We start from the raw sequence: 17969 nt of genomic DNA on the forward strand, positions 1-17969 counted from the left end.
TAGTAGGGATGTCAGTGCCCACAAACAATAATAAAAATTTCTGAAAAGAAGATGATAACAGACTTACTATATCTTCCAATAATATTCATCTTATCTTCCCACTCTGAAATCACTGAAGTTTATTTACATATATAACATAGCAAGATGACTATATATTTCAGCAAATAGTTAGGTCAAAAATAGGAACTGAATACCTCTTAAAAAAATGCTATTCTTCACAAAATTTGTAATATCATGTCTTTTCAATATTTTTGCCCCTGAGAGCTCTGACATCAGAGCAACCAGATCTGATGAATTTTAAGAGAATTTTGAAAGTGGTACTTTTGCAAACTTACTGAATGATATTAATTGAGAGGAAACAACAAACCCAGATTTTATTTCTCTTCATATCTGATGGAAATAACTTGTAATGTCAATGCGATGTCAAAAATACTTGGCCTGGGGAGATGGCTTTATGTAGAAAGCCAAAACTGAAAGCAAGTACATCCATTGTTTTAATAAATCTTTAGCTTTTATTAAGACACATGAAAGAAACTTGGCATGGTAGTCTAGCAAGTTTCCTAAGAATAATGACAGTTTTTTCTTGTAATAAACAGGGCACTAATTCTTAGGATCCAGTCAGAAATTCAGATTTGGAAAAACTCAAGCCACCTTTCCTATCCTACTGTAAAACTCATTTCACCTACCTTTTGTGCTCTTGTTTTATTTGGGTTAGTACCACTTGCTGAAAATACAGGAATGTTCTGGGAGTTACTGAACATCAGTAACTCATCCTTAGAATCTGCAATCTAAAGAAAAAGAACAAAACAGTGATTTTTTTTAGTTATTCACAGAGATTATGTTTAAATTGGGTGATTTTTGGAGGCTTGATTTTATTTTCATGGTTTCTATACAATGCAATGCATAAATATCCAAAGAACAATTAAAATATCTCTTCTTTACTCTTGAGTGCACTTTTAGAAGATGGGAGATGGAGATTTCATATCAACTACAGAGGAAGATTAAGCATGCATTTCCAAATTAGTATTTCTCAGTGGAGCTTAAGGGCACTATCCCATCAAATTTTACCCAGCCCCCAGGAACATCAGAGAAATGAATGATTGCTTTCTCTTTCTCCTGCCATGTTTCTTCACTACTATTTTTCCTTCCATTTTTTTCTATTTTTCCTGACCAGAATATAAAAGAGCCTGCTCAAGATGCTGTCCTCACTGAAAACTAGGTATTTTATCCTGGGGCAAGCTGATCCAATTCAATTCTGCAAACATATTCAATCCCAACCCAGTGAGGGCAACAGGAATATATTCAAGTGAAAGGGCAAATTAAAGAGCAGAAATACTTATTCTGTTGGCATCCTGAAACTACATCACACAAAGAAAGTATGCAACAGCACCCTTACTTCTGCAAGGCTCTACTAGGCATCTGGGGAATTAACAACAGAAATTCCAGCCAAGGATGGTTCCACCCATGGTGAGGAAACTGAACAAAAGACTTGACATCTATCTCCTTCCTTATCTAACCCGTATTTCCTTGAATTGTCATCAACAAGCAATTATACTTTGCATTTTATTAAACACAATTTTAAGTTGGTTGCCATTTCTTTAAGCACATCCCATTCTTTTAAGGATAGCTACAGTAAATCCCTGCTAACTGACTAGTGATTAGCTTGGTGCATGTGACTCATGCATGTACTGTAAATACTTTAGGAAAAACAACCCAAAAAACCCACTATAATAAAGGGTTCCAATAAACAGGTTGAAAAATCTTCCCAAACACAATATTTATTTTTTTAATAAAAACTTGGTTGTCTTCTAAGAATAAACAGAATACTTAAAAAAGCAAAACTAATGGAAGCACTGTTCAGGGAAATCCTAGAGGCTGTCATGCACAGCCTAACTGGACAATAGCCTAAGACTGACTCTATCCATGCTTCAAAAGATATGGAACAGCTGCTCCCGTGTGAACACAGCCTGCTGTCACAGCCATCCACATCAACTGTGCTAGGAGGAAAGATAAAAAAGAATAAATAGCTTGAGCCACAGGGAAAGCTGCATGGTATCGGTATAAAAGAAAAAATTAGAGAGATCCACAGCTCTACACTCAGCCTCAACAGATCTCCCATAAACATCCACAACATAAAATTCAGCCCAAAACTACGAGCCCTGCAAATATCCTTCACCCTCTTTTCCCACTGATAAAGAACTAGGCCAATCCACCCTCTCTTGCTTGGGGCAGTAAACTGTATTTTGCCTACGGAGCAGAGGAGCTTTCAGCCAGGTCAGTGAAGGCTGATGGATTGTACCAAACCAAATGTTTAATGCATATTAGGGAAAACTTTCTATGTCTTTAAGACTACAGAAGAGTTTCCCAATGGGAGCAATGAGAGCATCAAAGATAACAAGGGAACAGTAATGCAGGGATGGCTGTTCTCAGGGAAGTGGTCACTGACAGTTCAAGAAGCTTTTAGACAATGCTCTTGGGCACATGGTATGACTCTCATTGTGATCCTGTGAAGAGCCAGGTGTTGGATTCAATGATCCTTGTGTGTCCCTTCCAGCTCAGGCTATTCTATGATTTCATAGAAATTTCATCCTTCACTGCAAAAATCTTTACAAGAAAAATTGGTGAAGGTGTAATTTAAAATAGTGTATGTTAAACCAGAACACCTACCCTCAAATGAATCATCTATTAGTTGACTTTGGCTTATTCTCAAATAATTTAATAGTTTTCTTCAGTTTAAGCAGGGCTGGTAAATCAAAAATTTATTTTAAACACATAAAACCCAACTGAATATGGTAATGTAGTAAATTATTTAAAAGCCTCGTGTTTACCTTGCTTATATCAGGCTCAGATTTGCTGGAACACATACTTTGAAGTTCCTGCACAAGATCTACTTCATCATCAGAACCAACAGACAGCCTTTGCTCCAGATTTAATGTTCTCAAATGATCCTTCTCTGAAGATCTGATTAAAAAACCCAAACAAACAATCAGAGACAACATTTAAATTAAGCTATTATACAGAATTTAAAAATAAACATTACAGACACCTCAAAAATAGTAGTTTTTTTCCCAAATGACCTTTACTACTGCAAACAAAACCAAAAAAACATCTGATGAATTGACAGCAGTAGTTGTCAATAATTACCTCATAATAGATATTTCTATACATATTCTCTCTATTCTTAAACTCTAACAAAGGATTCCTTTTTCTAGTATTTTCAGACTCCTCTCTTTTTAAGGTGCAGCAATTTCATTCCACTCTGCTTTTTGGAAATAATTCCAAACACTTAGAAAAACCTCGGGCGTACTGGAAGCATAAATATTCTATTTTCTCTGTGCCTGTGAATAAGGTAGAACTGAGGTTTCAGATTGAAGTGAAGTCTCAACTGCAGTTCCCTCTAGCTAATTCATACACTTTCTCAAGGAAACTCTGTATCAGTGGGACTAAAGTGCATGTACTATTCCATCCTGAATTGCCATTCAGCAAGCTGAAATAGCCAGAGGAGTTTTTAAAATATAATGCCAGCTGATAAAAGCATACGGTCAACTTTTCAAGGCAGAGTAAGTGTTACATAATATTCTTAAGTCATAGACTATTCTGTTACATAAAAAGACAGGTAGTGCTGCAAGGCTTTAAATAAAGAAATGGATTCTAAAATTATATCAAAGTATATAAATTTTATTTTCTCTCAGAAATGGAAAGTTAAGAATATTTCCTTTCTTCATATATGGGACCAAAACATTACCAAAAAACTACTGATCTATTACTTATGGTGCACTGCTTTACAACAGAATGCTATCATCTTCATTTTTTGCCAAGTGTCACAAATACCAGAAATTAAAACTTACTTTGTGGTGAGAGAAGCTCTTTTCTTACAGTTTGGTTGCAACACAGTCTTAGATTTTATACCTGCACAAAAGAGAGATTGACTTGTTAGTGTGTTACCATGTGTGTTGATTTCTTTATTCTAAAATCTGTGATAAACAGGGAAAATGTGTTCCCATTTACTAACTAATTACATCAACAGGGTCTGTCAAAGATCAGAATACATCCCTTGAAAATGTTTAGGGTAGCATAAGGAACTGCTGAAATGGCAAATAGGGGATCAGTTGTCTAAGTTTTTGTGAAAGAGAGGACATGAGGTTTCTGTGTTAGGCTTTTGAACAACCCTTCCTGGTTCCTCCCAAGAGAAATTTCTTCATTACTTAAAATTAAATAATTTACCTTTACTGGAAACAGCAACAGCATTTGATTCTGACAGTCCAAAATAGAAGAATACTAAACTTAATTGACTGCTCCATTTATAACTCATATTCACAGATATTAACTGGATTCCAAGAACATTCTCAGGTACAAAATACAACAACATGTTCATTATTTCTTTAATCCTCTTAGTGGGATTAGATAAATTCCCAATTCAAACAGAGAACTGGCAATCAGGACATTAGTTTGAGTCAGAAAAAGCAAACTTCTTTCTGAACAAGGGCTGAAGAAATGAATTGCTCATTTTAATGCTGCAAAGTAGCAAGCATCAAGTATTTTGGTTCTTTGTATATGAGGTAATTTAGGCTACAATCTTACTGTTCCTAAAATGTATGTGTGTGTGTGTGTGTGTATGTCTGTGTAAGCCTTCTCTCTCATCCTAAATCTTCCCTCTAAAGTAGTTACCTTTATTTTCAGAAAGCAAGCACTTCGGTTTTATTCCCCTTGAAGTTTTTCTGTTTCATATTGTATTTAGTTACAATAATACCAAGTTTTCCTTCTAGAAATAGGTCTCCTTTGGAAGAATAATGTTGCTTCTGAATATATCTATATATCATTATATAGTATCTATCATTATTTCTAATAATGTATGTCTCTAATAATATCTGTGTAATAAAATTGCTTATTATATGACTTATGATCTTGAAGTGAACAGAATTTTCAAAAGCATCAGCACTAATATACCTTCCACATTTACACAGATGCACAGATCTAGATAAGATTTATATAACTGTATATCAGTTATATAAAGTCTTCTTTATCAAACAACATACTGAAGATGATTGAAAACCTTACAGTATCTATGACTACACACAATAATTTACATTTATTTTTTGCAATTGAAGTGAAAATCAATTCAAAATCTTCAATTTACACCTGAAGATCTTTCTTTCACTGCAGGCCTTCTAGGCTATTCTACTCAATTTTTCTAGTAAGACTGAAAAAGGGATGCATCATCTGGGGAGCAATGTATTCATTAATTTCTAGCTGCATTCACTCAGAAGTAATAATTGTGTTGAAGTTATAAAGGAAGGGTAAGGAAACTCAAAGAAGTATGTATGCTGTAAATTTGGAACGAATCTAAGGAATACCAACAAAGTAATGAAGCTTTCTCTCATCTGGTATTGGAGAAGAAACTGCTTCAGTGTAATTCCATACACTCAGAGGTGGAAGCACTGCTTATAATTGCACCATGTGAGCCAATGCCTGCCTCGTTTTCGGACAGCAGAAAGGGCATTAGAACAACCAAACTTACTTAGGACACCTCACAGTCACAAAGAAGTAATTTTGGGGGGGAAAAAAAACCAGTATCTTACTGGTGAACATAAATATAAGTGTCATTTAATTGAAAAATTTTAATTCATGCAGGAGAAACATTTGATTTGCATCTACACACAACTTTCAGAACTGAAAATGAAAAGCTTTATTTACCTTCAGTATTTGTCTCCTGCTTATTCCATGACTGGGAGGACAAATGGCCTGACTTTTTGCGAGGACTTGTGCTCACTTTTCTCCAAGAAGCATTCTCACCTTTTTTCTTACTGCAATTTTTGTAGCTTGAAGCCACAGATAAAGGAAAATTTCCTCCCTTAAAATCTGCTATATAATTATCTAGCTCTGAAACAAAAGTAAAACAGTGTTAAGAAGAACTGATTGTTGCAAATGGTTCTTCTTGGAATACATTATACAACTACTTAGTTTAATGACAGTAAATACTTTTAACCCCACCACCTCCCTTCAGAACCAGAGCTATGTTTTGTGGAAGTTTTAAAATTGGAAGGAAGCAGTAAAAAGCCCCAGTTCAGCAATGACAACTACTTGGCTTTCAGACAGTTCACTCTTACCTGGTCTGGGTAGAGGACAGCCATGCAAAACAGCTTTATTTAGTAAGATACTGAGAGCAGCTTTAACAACAGCCTGTTGCCCTTGGCTAGGACTTTTTTTGGCTATTGCTTGTCCTGGTACAGATGGTCTTTTCACGGAGGCTCTGGAGAGTATTGCTTCTTGTACTCTGGGAGCTATCACAGCATTCCACAGCTTGGACATCCACCTGTGGTACAAAACCAATCCTTTAACTTCAAAAGCAATTATCAAAACCTGTGAGTTTATACTCTGGTAACATATCAGATTTTGCATTTTAAAGAAGCATCCCATTTAAGAGAGGGACTGATTTTATTTAAGGAAGGGTTTACTTATTGTTTTAGATTAAAATATTTGATTAAATTTCTTTAGCTCGCCTTGACAAACTTACCCCAGACTTAATGCTTTTTGTCCTTCAGATAATATAAAACATCCTTTTCATTTAAAGACTAAAAAAATGTCCCAGAAAGATGCATGTTCATATATATACAATTTTTTTTTTTAAGTGCATGGAGAAATTTCCATGCTTGCAGGTGTTAATTCCTAGCCTATTTGCTGCCAGTATGGAAAAAAAGGAGGTATTCACTTATGGTTGTACCCCTTCCAGTGTTCTTCCATTTCCAAACTTGTCCAGTTTACAAGACATTTCTATTCATACAGCTGCCTTGCTTTTACTTCTCTTTTGTTTATTTGATCTATGGTGAACTGTGTTTCCAGGATGCTGTGGATATTCCAGATTGTCTGGTTTAGAGACTGGGTGTGATTTTTTAATTCAAAATTTGATTAAAGAGTCTTCTGGGACTTTTGCTTTTCTAAGAGAGAAGCATTATGTTGTATTAGCAAAGAAGTGAAAAATTTTTGTTAGGGAAAAATAAATGCTATTTCTCATAACTTAGGAGTCCTCTGGGGATAAAGGCTAGAAATTTCAGACTTAGGGCTCAGCTCACATCTACAATCGACGCTGAGACAATCTTTTTAGATCAACTCCAACTCTTTATGTTTATTCTTATATCTTGTTACAGGAGGAAGATGCTAAGATTGAGTCAGATAGTTTATATTAAAGGTCTGTAAGAAATTATAGACTATCATGCTGTGTTCAGCTTTGCAGAAATCCATTCAGAAAACACAAAGGCTAAAATGTCTGTTTGACTTAAATGGATGATTTTGCTGGATATATTGATACACTGAAGGCATCCCATCACATAAAATATTATGATGTGATATTATGACTTTTTGTTTTGTTTGGGGTTTTTTTTCCATTTTTTTTAAGTTAGAATGCATGAGCTATTTGAAAGACATATTTATGACAGTTGTGAAGCATAAGATTGAGCTTTTATGATATATAAATACTCAAAGTGCTTTTATAAGCTTGATAAAGTTACATTACTTAAAAAATAATTAGTACATTTGTTAAAATATGATGTAAAAGGTGTACTGCAGATAGTCCTTGAAGGACCTTGAAGCTTCCTTAGCATAATGTTGTAGATATTATTCCATACAGTTACAGTCTGTTTCTGCTAGCTAAGCTACCAAAATAAACAACTGCTTGTAATTTAGTCATAAAGAACTCTCTCTTTCTAATTTCTGCCTATGTAAGCTTTCAACATTTTGCAATACTGCCAGTATAAATGGTCAGGAATGAACACTGCAAAGATAAAATTAATTGAAGCCATTCTAATCTAATTAACAATGGATGGGCATGCTCTCTAAATAAAATTCCAACCTTGTATTTAAATTCAATTTAAATTTTTGCTCATCTTGATCAAGTCCCCCATTCTTTGATATAGCTGATACTTAGGAAAGGTATAACACACTCCCGCCCCTCAAAAAGGGCTGCAAAGTGAAAGTCATTCCTGTGGGAACATCATCTTCAGTTCCCTAAACCTAAACCAAGAAAAAAATGTAGTTAAAATTTTCTTCATTCATTCACTCTACTCACCAAAGTAGGTGAAGCTACATGACACACACAGCAGGGAACAATTTCCTGTCACACGCTCTCCCTGCCTGCCCTGCTGCTGCTCCTTCCTCCTGTCTCATGCTAACACTGAGCCCAGAGGGAACCCAATTTGTAGAAAGCTGTTTGCTGTCCTAATGAATTGGACTGACTCAGAGAAGCTTTACTAAATGCAAAAAGCAGCAGAATAGCACAGTGGACAGGAGGGACAAGAGGAAAGGAGTGGTTAATTAGACTGAAATAACAGCAATCAATCAGTGAGCTGCTAATTGAAAGCTATTTATTACATGACCACACAGTTAGCCATCATGCTGCTAAACTAAAAGTGTCCAGTAAGAGCTCACTGGAGCTGTGCTTTTTAATTGTTTATTAGTGGACAAAAACTCCATTAAAATGAGAAGTCAGATGGCATATGACTTCAATAAACAGTATTTTAGGGTTGTACTCAAAATAAAGCATTGTGAAACCCAGTCACAGTTACATTAAGAAGAAATCCAGACTCAGAAATGTACAACTAAGATATCTAAAGAGTAGTTTTTCTGTCCTCTGTTAATGCCACTGCAAGAAATAAATTATTAAAATATCTCAGAGGACATGACTGACGAGGAAGATGGGAAATAGATGCATGGTATGCTGTATTCTTTTTTTATTTCCCAGCACCCATACAATTTCAAGTCAATCTTATGTCCACATTTAGACTTTGATAATTACTCTGAAGATCAGTATCTAACCTGTACTTTTTGACAATAAAAAGGAAAATAAACAAAAAAATGTATCAAGATCTGCAGACAGAACATAAAATGAGACAGCCTCTGCCCATGCTAAGCAATGCACCCTCCCTTGTGTGTTAAGCAGAAGCTCCTGGGAAAAGGGTCAGCAGAAAGTGGTACAAGAGAAACAGGTCAGATAAAGGGTGACCTGACTGGTGAGAAAAGTTATGTCACATCTCCAGAAATCAATGTTATACTTCAGTTCTGAGTAAGTTTGAATCTTAATTAGAGCCTTATTACCTTTTTGATACAGCCAAACAACATCTTAGTGTGAAATTAATAAAATTTAAAATTCTGTAATTATTTCTTTTATCATTTGCTAGCATTTGGAGTTGGAATGTGATTAGAAGTTTATGCAATTGTAGGTGAGAAAAGCCAAAATTTCCATTGTTTTTTAATATTTTTAATGTTAGTGGCCTGCTAGCCATATGTGTAACTAAACTTATAAACTAAACTAACTAAACTTATTGACCAGCACTGAACCCACTGTACCACACAGCCCTACTTCCTAAGATAATATATCTCTAAACTGTATGTATATATGTCTTTAAATTATACCATGTATTTAAAAGAGTGAGAAATCATTCTCGAAACTTCCTTTATATACAACTTCAAAAGGAGAGTCTACCAACTTTTCTTAAATCTTTTAACCTCTGTGTCAGAAAATAAATGGAAGATCACAAGAAGACTGACTTTGGTGTAGTACTAGACACCCATTTCCCAATTGTGTCCTTCAGAATTGCTCTTCTAGTAATTAAATAGCCAACAGAAGTTTAAACCTTTCAGCAATTTAAATTAAAATGCTTTTTTAAGGTTCCAGAGTCAGCAGGGTTTTGGGAGAAACACAACTACTACGTTTGTGATAAGTATCTAGCTGGCACTGAACAGCACCAAACAGGAAACAAAACTCTTACTTGACTGTTGCTTGGCTGTGCCCTGGAACCACAGGACAGGAGAAGAAATGCTTTGGCCCCATAAGTGCTTCAGGTGCTCCCAGACGTGATAAGCAAGAGTTCAGCTGGTGCCAAACAGCCAGAATCCAGTCTATGGTCTTGCACACAGGATCACATGGAGGAGGCACTTTGCCTCTGAACTGCAGAGAGAAAAGATGTTTGACATGGCATAAGACCAGAACTGCAAACACTTCCCTTGAAACTCCAGGAAGGCTTGGTGCTATTTTTATTGCATGTGTTGCTATTAAAAGATCAGGAACAGTCAAGAACAAGTCAAACCTTTTTATAGAATATATTGACATCTTGCTGTATTACAACTTATTTTCCCAACTACACTTCAACAGATATATCCTTATCAATAAACTGACATGCCTTTACTTTCTTGTGGGAAACTAAGGCAGAAATTTTGGTAGCAGTGGTTTTCTACAGTGTTTAAGATTAGGATTACAAGAGATATGTACCATATACAATGCAATGTATATGATGCAAATAAGGCATTATTAAAAAATGCCCAATTGCACTGAATAGGAGTATCTGATCCAGACATATGCCCAGTGGATTTCCATATTGATTTTATATCTAGTAGCAGTGAAGAAAAGATGTCTTCCTCTAAGACTTGTGTTTTCAGTCTGCCTTGTTAAGGGCAAATTATTTAGTGCCAGAAAAATCTTCTGTTTCCTCTGACTTCAAATTACAGTCTTCATCATCCTAGTCCTAGGATTATCCTCTGTAAAAGCTTAAATTAAAGGAGGCATTAAAAGATGCACGAGGGATAGTAACTGACAGCACTGAAGCCAGAGCCTCTTGATAGAGTCTATAGGTGAACTTAAAGTAGAAACGCATTAAAACTGTTCCCATACAACCTAATGGATCAAAATAACTGCAAAAAAGACCTTTTCACCTGAACACGTGAATATTACAGCATAAACAAGGTATCATAGTACAGGGCAATGATCTTTGAAATAGTCCATGGTTCTAACAATACATGTTTGTACTTTGCTTTAGAGTTTTACAACAGATTAATCTTTCTTCTATTTTTGACTTTGCAATCCACTATTTTAAGTCCTGTACCAACTGGCATTTGAGTTTACATACGGCACATGTATGTATTTGAGTTTACATACAGCACGTTCAAAAAATGTGCTACCACACTGGGCATTTCAATATTTAATTAGGGAAGATCCAGGAAGACACATGGCTTTTTTCTCCAAATAGCCACCATCTGCATATATGCTTGAGAGAAATTAAACTTTATGAGATTAGTACCCAAATTCTGTTCAACTTCAGTCAGAGGTAGGAGCCTATTACATAGTCAAATTTTAACCTATTAGACTAAGGATTTCTTTCAAGCTCCCAAAAAAATAGCTTGAAAATGACATCTGTTATTTGATGCTGCAAGTTCTTCTAGCCAAACCAGTTTGGCAGAGTAAGTCTGATGCAGCCTTTGACTATGAACAAGTCATAACTTAAAAAATATAATCTAAGAAAAGTAGTCTATTAAGAGTTTAATAGATTTCCCATGGTTCTTTTTTTCTATTCTGTAATTTGGTTCTAAATTTCCTCATTATCCTGGCTGAAATGTTCAAATACTACACATTTCCTGTGCAGGATCTCTTTGAATCAGTAAGCCTTTAGAGATGAGAACTTTGGCAAAGGGTACAGGAGATGACATCCCCAAGGATAACCAAGACACTTCCAGCTGAACACTCAAAACTGACAGTAAGTCTGTTGTTCCATAACAGGACTCTTTATTACTAGCAGTTTTTTTCTATTCCTAGAACAATCTCCCTTTTTAAGCCTGTTCAAAACTGCTGCCAAGATTATTTTCCTTTGCAGCTGTTTTGATTAAACTCCCTCTGCCAATGTCTAACAGTGCCTGACTGTTGGTAATAGCTGCTACCACACAAATGGTATTCCAAATAACTTCTGAAAGTCCACTATTCCTCTTTTACCTACATCTTTATTTTCATTTCCCATTTTTGTTTATTTATGAATTTAAAACAGACTTCCCATCCTCATTTTATTTTGAACTTTTGTTCCAGCTTCAGCGGATCTATTAGCTCAAAACAACTTTTCTAATTATATAATTTGCCCCTCTTTTGATTTGAGAATCATATAAAATATTTTTCTGCTTAAAACTTAGAGAAAACACATTATCTGACTATCTTATTTTAGATATTGAGAATAAATTCTTTGAAGAAGAGACTATGTATGTTTGTTAAACTGATTTTTACTATAATTCTCAGAAGAATGAAAGATGTTGAAAAAAATTAATGAAGGATGTTTCATGCAGCTGACAGGCAACCAACCGATTATGCCAATTAGCCACGACCGTACACCTTTCTGTGGGACCAAGCACAACATTTCCACATACACAGCCTGCATCTTCCCAGAATTAAATGCTTATTTTCCTGAAACAACTTACCTGCTCTGCTTTTGGCATTACCATCATCCATATTTCACAGACCTGGTGATGAACATAACTGCTGAAGCTGATTTGAGTTCTTACCTTGTTTATTACTTTTCTCCTTAAAATCCTCTGAAGCAAGCCTCGCATTGGCTCCCCATCCCACCGAAGCTGAACCCAACGGAAATGCTGCTGAACCAGCAGGTCAGAGCCATGAAGATGGGACTTTGCAATGGTCCCCAGTAAAAAGCAGTTCTCATGAAAGTAAAAAGCACCAGAAACTCCATTTGCTAAAAAGGAACCATAAAACACTTAACTGAAACACTCAAAGCTTTGACATTATTTCATATAGAAGCAAGAAGCAGTGACATAATTAGAAATGAAAAACAACCCACAAAGCACTACAAATTAGCTAAAAAATACGGTATCTTTGTTAAGGACTACTGTTTACAATAAAATATAAAAACTGAACAAATTACATTTTTCTCCCATTCCCTTTCTGCCATATATTACAATAAAACTGTACTGTAGTAAAAACATCTCAGCAAACCAAATTCTTTAAATACCTCTTTGAATAGTGCAGGGATTTTCCAAACTCCGATTCTCAAGAGGTGCTAGAAAATCTCCAAGTAATTCAGATAAAGAAGCTCTCTCCAGATTTTCTAAAATCACAATTGTTGTCTTGTTTACAGGAGGCTGTTTCACTGGGATCAAACAAGCTGAAATACAAAAATCCTATTAATGCATACTTAGGAAAATTTACTTCTTTTTATATATACAGAATTTACTGCTATTAGTGCAATGAAAGATTTTTAATTCTTTTTCCTTTTTAACTTATTTACATGCCAGCCAGACAAAGTTTAAAATTGAAAGCATAAAATCAAACAATAGAAATAATATCATACTGTATATTAAGAAACAACCTGAAAACTATGATTAAAATAAATTCCTGAAATGTCTATAATAGGATCTTCATAGATAAGAAAGATTTCAGTACACTGAATATAAATACAACAGAAAAGATAGCAAAGACATTTTCAAACATTAGTATCATTTGCTGTACTACAGCTTAAACTTTTAACATGTACTCTTTATATCATTTAGTGATAAAAGGTTTAAGAAGAGTCCACGTTGTAAGAGACTTTATCATTCTATGAGATAGTAGAATAATTTTCTCTTCAAAACTTCCTTCAATATCTTTAAGAATCACTCGAATAATCAGAGCTAGTATGAGGCAAACCTAGTATCAGCGGAACCTAATAGGCATTAAAATGATATCTCTGTATTTTTTAACATTTTAAATATTTTCATTTAATTTTCCTGATTTTAACATCTTATTGCTTAAAGAAGACACAGCTTTGCAAGTGTTCTTGCAACACTAAATCCCAGGTGAATGCTTCTGTAACACAGACATAAATATAAACACTTATCTCGAATATATTGTGCCCTGCATTGTTTCACAACCTTTTGAAGGTGGTACTAACAAAGGTCATGAAAGAAATTGACTTGTAATAAGGCAAAACTTACAGCATCTGATTGTATCTGATCACTGCTATTTAGTTGGTGTTTCCTGACTATTACTGCCCTCTTTTACTAAGAGGCTGCAGCTTGAAAGGAGGGAGGACAGGTACCCTCTCTGTGTCTGATGGATTCATTTAGAGGACAAATGCTCTCTTAGGAAAGGAGATGTAGCAGAACAGTAGGGAAAGAAGCTGGCAGAAAAATGAGACACAATCAGAAGCAACATGCTGAACTGCAAAACCAGACTATTAAAAAGAGTGTGTTGCTGACACAGAATAAAGCATCCAAAAGAAGCAGCTTTCCTAAGAGACAGTGGCCAGTAAACAAACCAAACTACAAGTGACATTCTTGCCTCCAGGCCGAGCACCAAGGCCTGGCTGACTTCTGACTAAATGGTCTCTTCTTTCCCACCAGTGCCATGGCACTGAAAGTGACATGTGGGAATAATCACTGGCACAAGCTATCCTGGGAACTGTGACCAGGATTTCCTTGGAGGAAAGAACTGCTGCAGACTGCAGTTGCACCAGGCAGTACAAGAACAAACACAACAGGGCACTGCATGGCGATGTACAGCCTGACAGGATGGCTCTGCTTCTGCTCATGAGCACACACAGTAGACCTTCAGTTCTGATTCAGTAGATCTGAACCAGAACCATCAACTTCTAAAGGATCATAAACAAAGGGAAAAAAGAATGAGACAGAAATTAATATTTAAAATGACTGGTTTTACTTAAATGGCATGAACTTTTGAAAGAGCTCCTTATTGGGAGCGCTTTTGTGCTCAGCTCTCCCTCAGTTTAGACTCAGACAACTGGCCCCAAGCACCTGAAAAACTGGGTTCCATTAAAACATGCCATTGACTATGCAAAATGCTTTTATGTTTTTTTTTTTACTTTGCATCATTAAAAATTTTCCTACAAATCACCAAAACTAGTCTTTCTGAAATAACCTTACCATTACTGATGAACAGTTCTGCAAGTTGCTCCTTGGAGAAACCAGCATCCACTTCCACTTTAACAATCTCACATGTAGATCCTGCAGCCTCTTGCTTTTGCTGTGTTGAAAATTTATATATTTGGTGAAATAGTGAAAACTCTGGTTTATGGACTAATTCACTTGATATGTTTGTGCAAATACCTTCATGCAGGCCGCTATCTGATATACTATATAATCTTGCAAACTTCCTTCTGGACCATGGAAAATGACATTACGGTATTGTTCAACCTACAGACGGATAAACATAAATATTTATTTCATAAATAAATTATTCTTGGAATTCAGACTTGGATTTTTTTAAACCTAGATGACACAATCGGCACCTAAAAGACAAAACTGTTTGATTTGCACTACTGGAGTTGGTAATCCTTACTATACTAGTTTCAAAGTAGACATTATTTGCATAGAACATCTTTAAAATATATTGATAAATTTATATCCTAATTTGTAAAACTACATAGCAAGGTATTTTGTTACAACAGACTTTAAAACTTAAAACAGTCATCTGGAAGAACAAATTTAGTAATCACAAATATTTGCTTGATCTTGAATTAAAATATATACATCAGAAAGATGTCAAAATAATCAGTTTAGTCACTACTAAGTTAAGGATAGAGACTGAGGACTTCATTTGCAGTAGAAATAGGTTCATGTTATCAGTATGGTAGAACAATTTTTTTAATCTACCTCTGTTTTACCCCTAAAATGTCAGTAAGGGAATATACTCATATCTCTGTAATCTCTCAGCAATATGGTTGAATACAACAGAAACCTGTGGCACATTCTCCTGACAACATAAAATATTATCCAAGGACACAGCAGAAATTAAGCAGGTTCTAAACTAGTTCTGATTTGATGCAATGTTAAAAGAAATTATCTATGAAAGTTATCTCATATTATTCAATTATCCTTACATTTTGTGGTATTAAATAAGTTGTGTTACAGGAGATTTCTACATAAGCTAGTAATAAAGTTCACATCTCAAATAATTGCTTACGTGAATGTTATTCTAATTTACTTTCTCTTCCAAAAGTGGAATAAAATAAATTTGGAAAGCAATTAAGACATCAGAGAGCTTTTAATATATTTTTAAGCAATTCAGTTAATCAGATAGCAGCTATTTAAAGAAGAAAGTTAATGCCCTCACAAGACTAAAGTTAAGGGTAAATTTAGCGGGAACTTTATTTTAAAATAGCTTTCATCCAATTAAATATTTTAGAAAGCTTGATGTTCTTTCACAGAGAAAAAATATCCCAATTTTAATCAACACTATTACAGAAGTATTTCGACAAAAAAACAGCATGCAGAGAGAAGCAAGCTTATTACTGACCAGGCGGAGATAATTCTGAAGTGTCTGAAGATGGATCATGGATGCATAAGTCACACTGTTTAAACAGCCTTCTTGAGGTCCTTTAAATGAGACATTAAATGACTTTGGTGAATTTCTCACGTTTACATGCATGTCTGACTGATACATATGATTTTCATGCAGTATTCTGCAGTTAACTGTTATAATTAGAGGCTATGCAAATTGAAATGCTGAGTAAATGAAAGACATTTATCTAGCACCACAGATTCATGGGTATCTATGACATAAGCAATATATACACTACTATATGTCTGAAAAAGGCAGAAAGACTTTTATGTGCAGCATATTTTCTGGTGCAGAAATACCAGAAAATGTTGTAGACAGTTTAAAATCTAGTTGAACAACTGAACAGATATGATGTCTCTGAGAATCAAGCAACAATGAACATCAAAACCAGTAGCAAATGACTCTCAAATGATGTATTTCATATGGAGTATCTTAACATTCAAAACTGAAAAATTATGACTTGAAAATTACCAAACAAAAACACTGTGATATGCTCAGCTCTATTGTTCTTCAAAAAGTCCCATGGTGGCTGGGAAAAAATCTGACCTGTTGACCATGTAATGTTTCCTGTTAAAAAAAAATAAGAGAGAGATATTCCTTGTATGTATATAGTGTCCTGTACTCAAGCATATTCACTTGCTTACAAAGACTGTGTGCATACACTGACAAATTTGACCAACAAACCAGTCCTGTGAGATGTACTAAATCATGCTATCATTTGATATACAGCTGAAGTCACTAGTATCTTCTGCCAGTTGAGATACAAGTTAAACAGTTAGCCTGTCTTTTTATCTTTACACGTAAAATAGAATAATTTGCCCAGTCTAATGTGACCAGGGTTCAGTTTTGCTGATGGGAAGGTGAAGGAAGGAAGGAAGGAGATTTAAGATGAAGTACATGGATTTTCAGAAACCTATACAACTGTTACTAAGACCATCACATTTTGGCCAATTTTGCATAATTTTAAAAATTTCTCTTTTGTACCTTTCTAAGTGAAGTTATGTAAAACAATAGTTCTGTTTACGTATGCTGGTGATTTACAGTCTGTATTTACTGTAAATTCTGGATGCACTGTAAAGAAACAATGCAGGCTTTGAACTGTTTTTGTAGGACCACAGAATATCCTGAGTTGAAAGGGACTCACAAGGATCATAAAAGTCAAACTCCTGGCTCTGCACAGGACATCACAAGAATCACATGTACCTGAGAGCATTGTTCAAATGCTTCTTGAACTCTGGCGGGTACTGTGACCACTGCACTGGGGAGCCTGTTCCAGTGCCCAAACACCCTCTGGGTGAGGAACCTCTTTCTAATATCCAACCTAAACCTCCCTGACAGAGCTTAAGGCCATTCCCTCAAGTCCTGTCACTGGTCATTACAGAGAAGAAATCAGTATCTGCCTTTCCTCTTCCCCTCATGAGGAAGCTGTAACTGCAATGAGGTCTCCCCTCAGTCTCCTCTTCTCCAGGCTGAACAGACCAAGTGACCTCAGCCTCTCCTCTCATGGCTTCCTCCTTTCACCATCCTCATGTCTCCTTTGGACTCTTCCTAATTGCTTTTCCTTATACTGTGGCATCCAAAACTGCACACAGCACTCAGGGTGAGAACTTAGTTTCACCTGACATATGGATTTCTCCTCTGGAGTATCAGAAGTACTAAAAGACTAATTAACATAGGGCCTCGTGATCTCCAAGATTATATTAAAGCACATAATTAATTGTTCCATACACACAGCTAAAAGTAAGGAATGCTTTCATGATAGCACAGTTCAAAGTTTCATATCTTATATTAGTTTTTCTTAGTCTACCCTTTAAAAGATGCAGTAATTCAAAGATATTTTTATCTTAGAAGATTTCACAAATTCAAGAAC

General features: G+C 35.3%; 1 protein-coding gene across 3 annotated transcripts in view; it reads right to left on the reverse strand.

Moving 5' to 3' along the window:
• Nucleotides 1-17969, reverse strand: part of CTTNBP2 (cortactin binding protein 2) — a 201168-nt gene that overhangs the window by 2571 nt on the left and 180628 nt on the right. For all 3 annotated transcript variants that reach the window (XM_026790274.2, XM_074539943.1, XM_074539944.1), the window contains 12 exons: nucleotides 16571-16666; nucleotides 16055-16134; nucleotides 14866-14952; nucleotides 14683-14782; nucleotides 12774-12926; nucleotides 12310-12497; nucleotides 9762-9940; nucleotides 6108-6313; nucleotides 5695-5880; nucleotides 3849-3909; nucleotides 2829-2961; nucleotides 687-788 (listed from right to left, as the gene is read on the reverse strand). In XM_026790274.2, coding sequence (XP_026646075.2) covers nucleotides 687-788; nucleotides 2829-2961; nucleotides 3849-3909; nucleotides 5695-5880; nucleotides 6108-6313; nucleotides 9762-9940; nucleotides 12310-12497; nucleotides 12774-12926; nucleotides 14683-14782; nucleotides 14866-14952; nucleotides 16055-16134; nucleotides 16571-16666 — 1571 coding nt within the window. The remainder of the gene's footprint in view (nucleotides 1-686; nucleotides 789-2828; nucleotides 2962-3848; nucleotides 3910-5694; nucleotides 5881-6107; nucleotides 6314-9761; nucleotides 9941-12309; nucleotides 12498-12773; nucleotides 12927-14682; nucleotides 14783-14865; nucleotides 14953-16054; nucleotides 16135-16570; nucleotides 16667-17969) is intronic.

Source organism: Zonotrichia albicollis, chromosome 4 (genome assembly GCF_047830755.1).
Source record: "Zonotrichia albicollis isolate bZonAlb1 chromosome 4, bZonAlb1.hap1, whole genome shotgun sequence".
In the NCBI taxonomy this organism is placed as follows: Eukaryota; Metazoa; Chordata; class Aves; order Passeriformes; family Passerellidae; genus Zonotrichia; species Zonotrichia albicollis.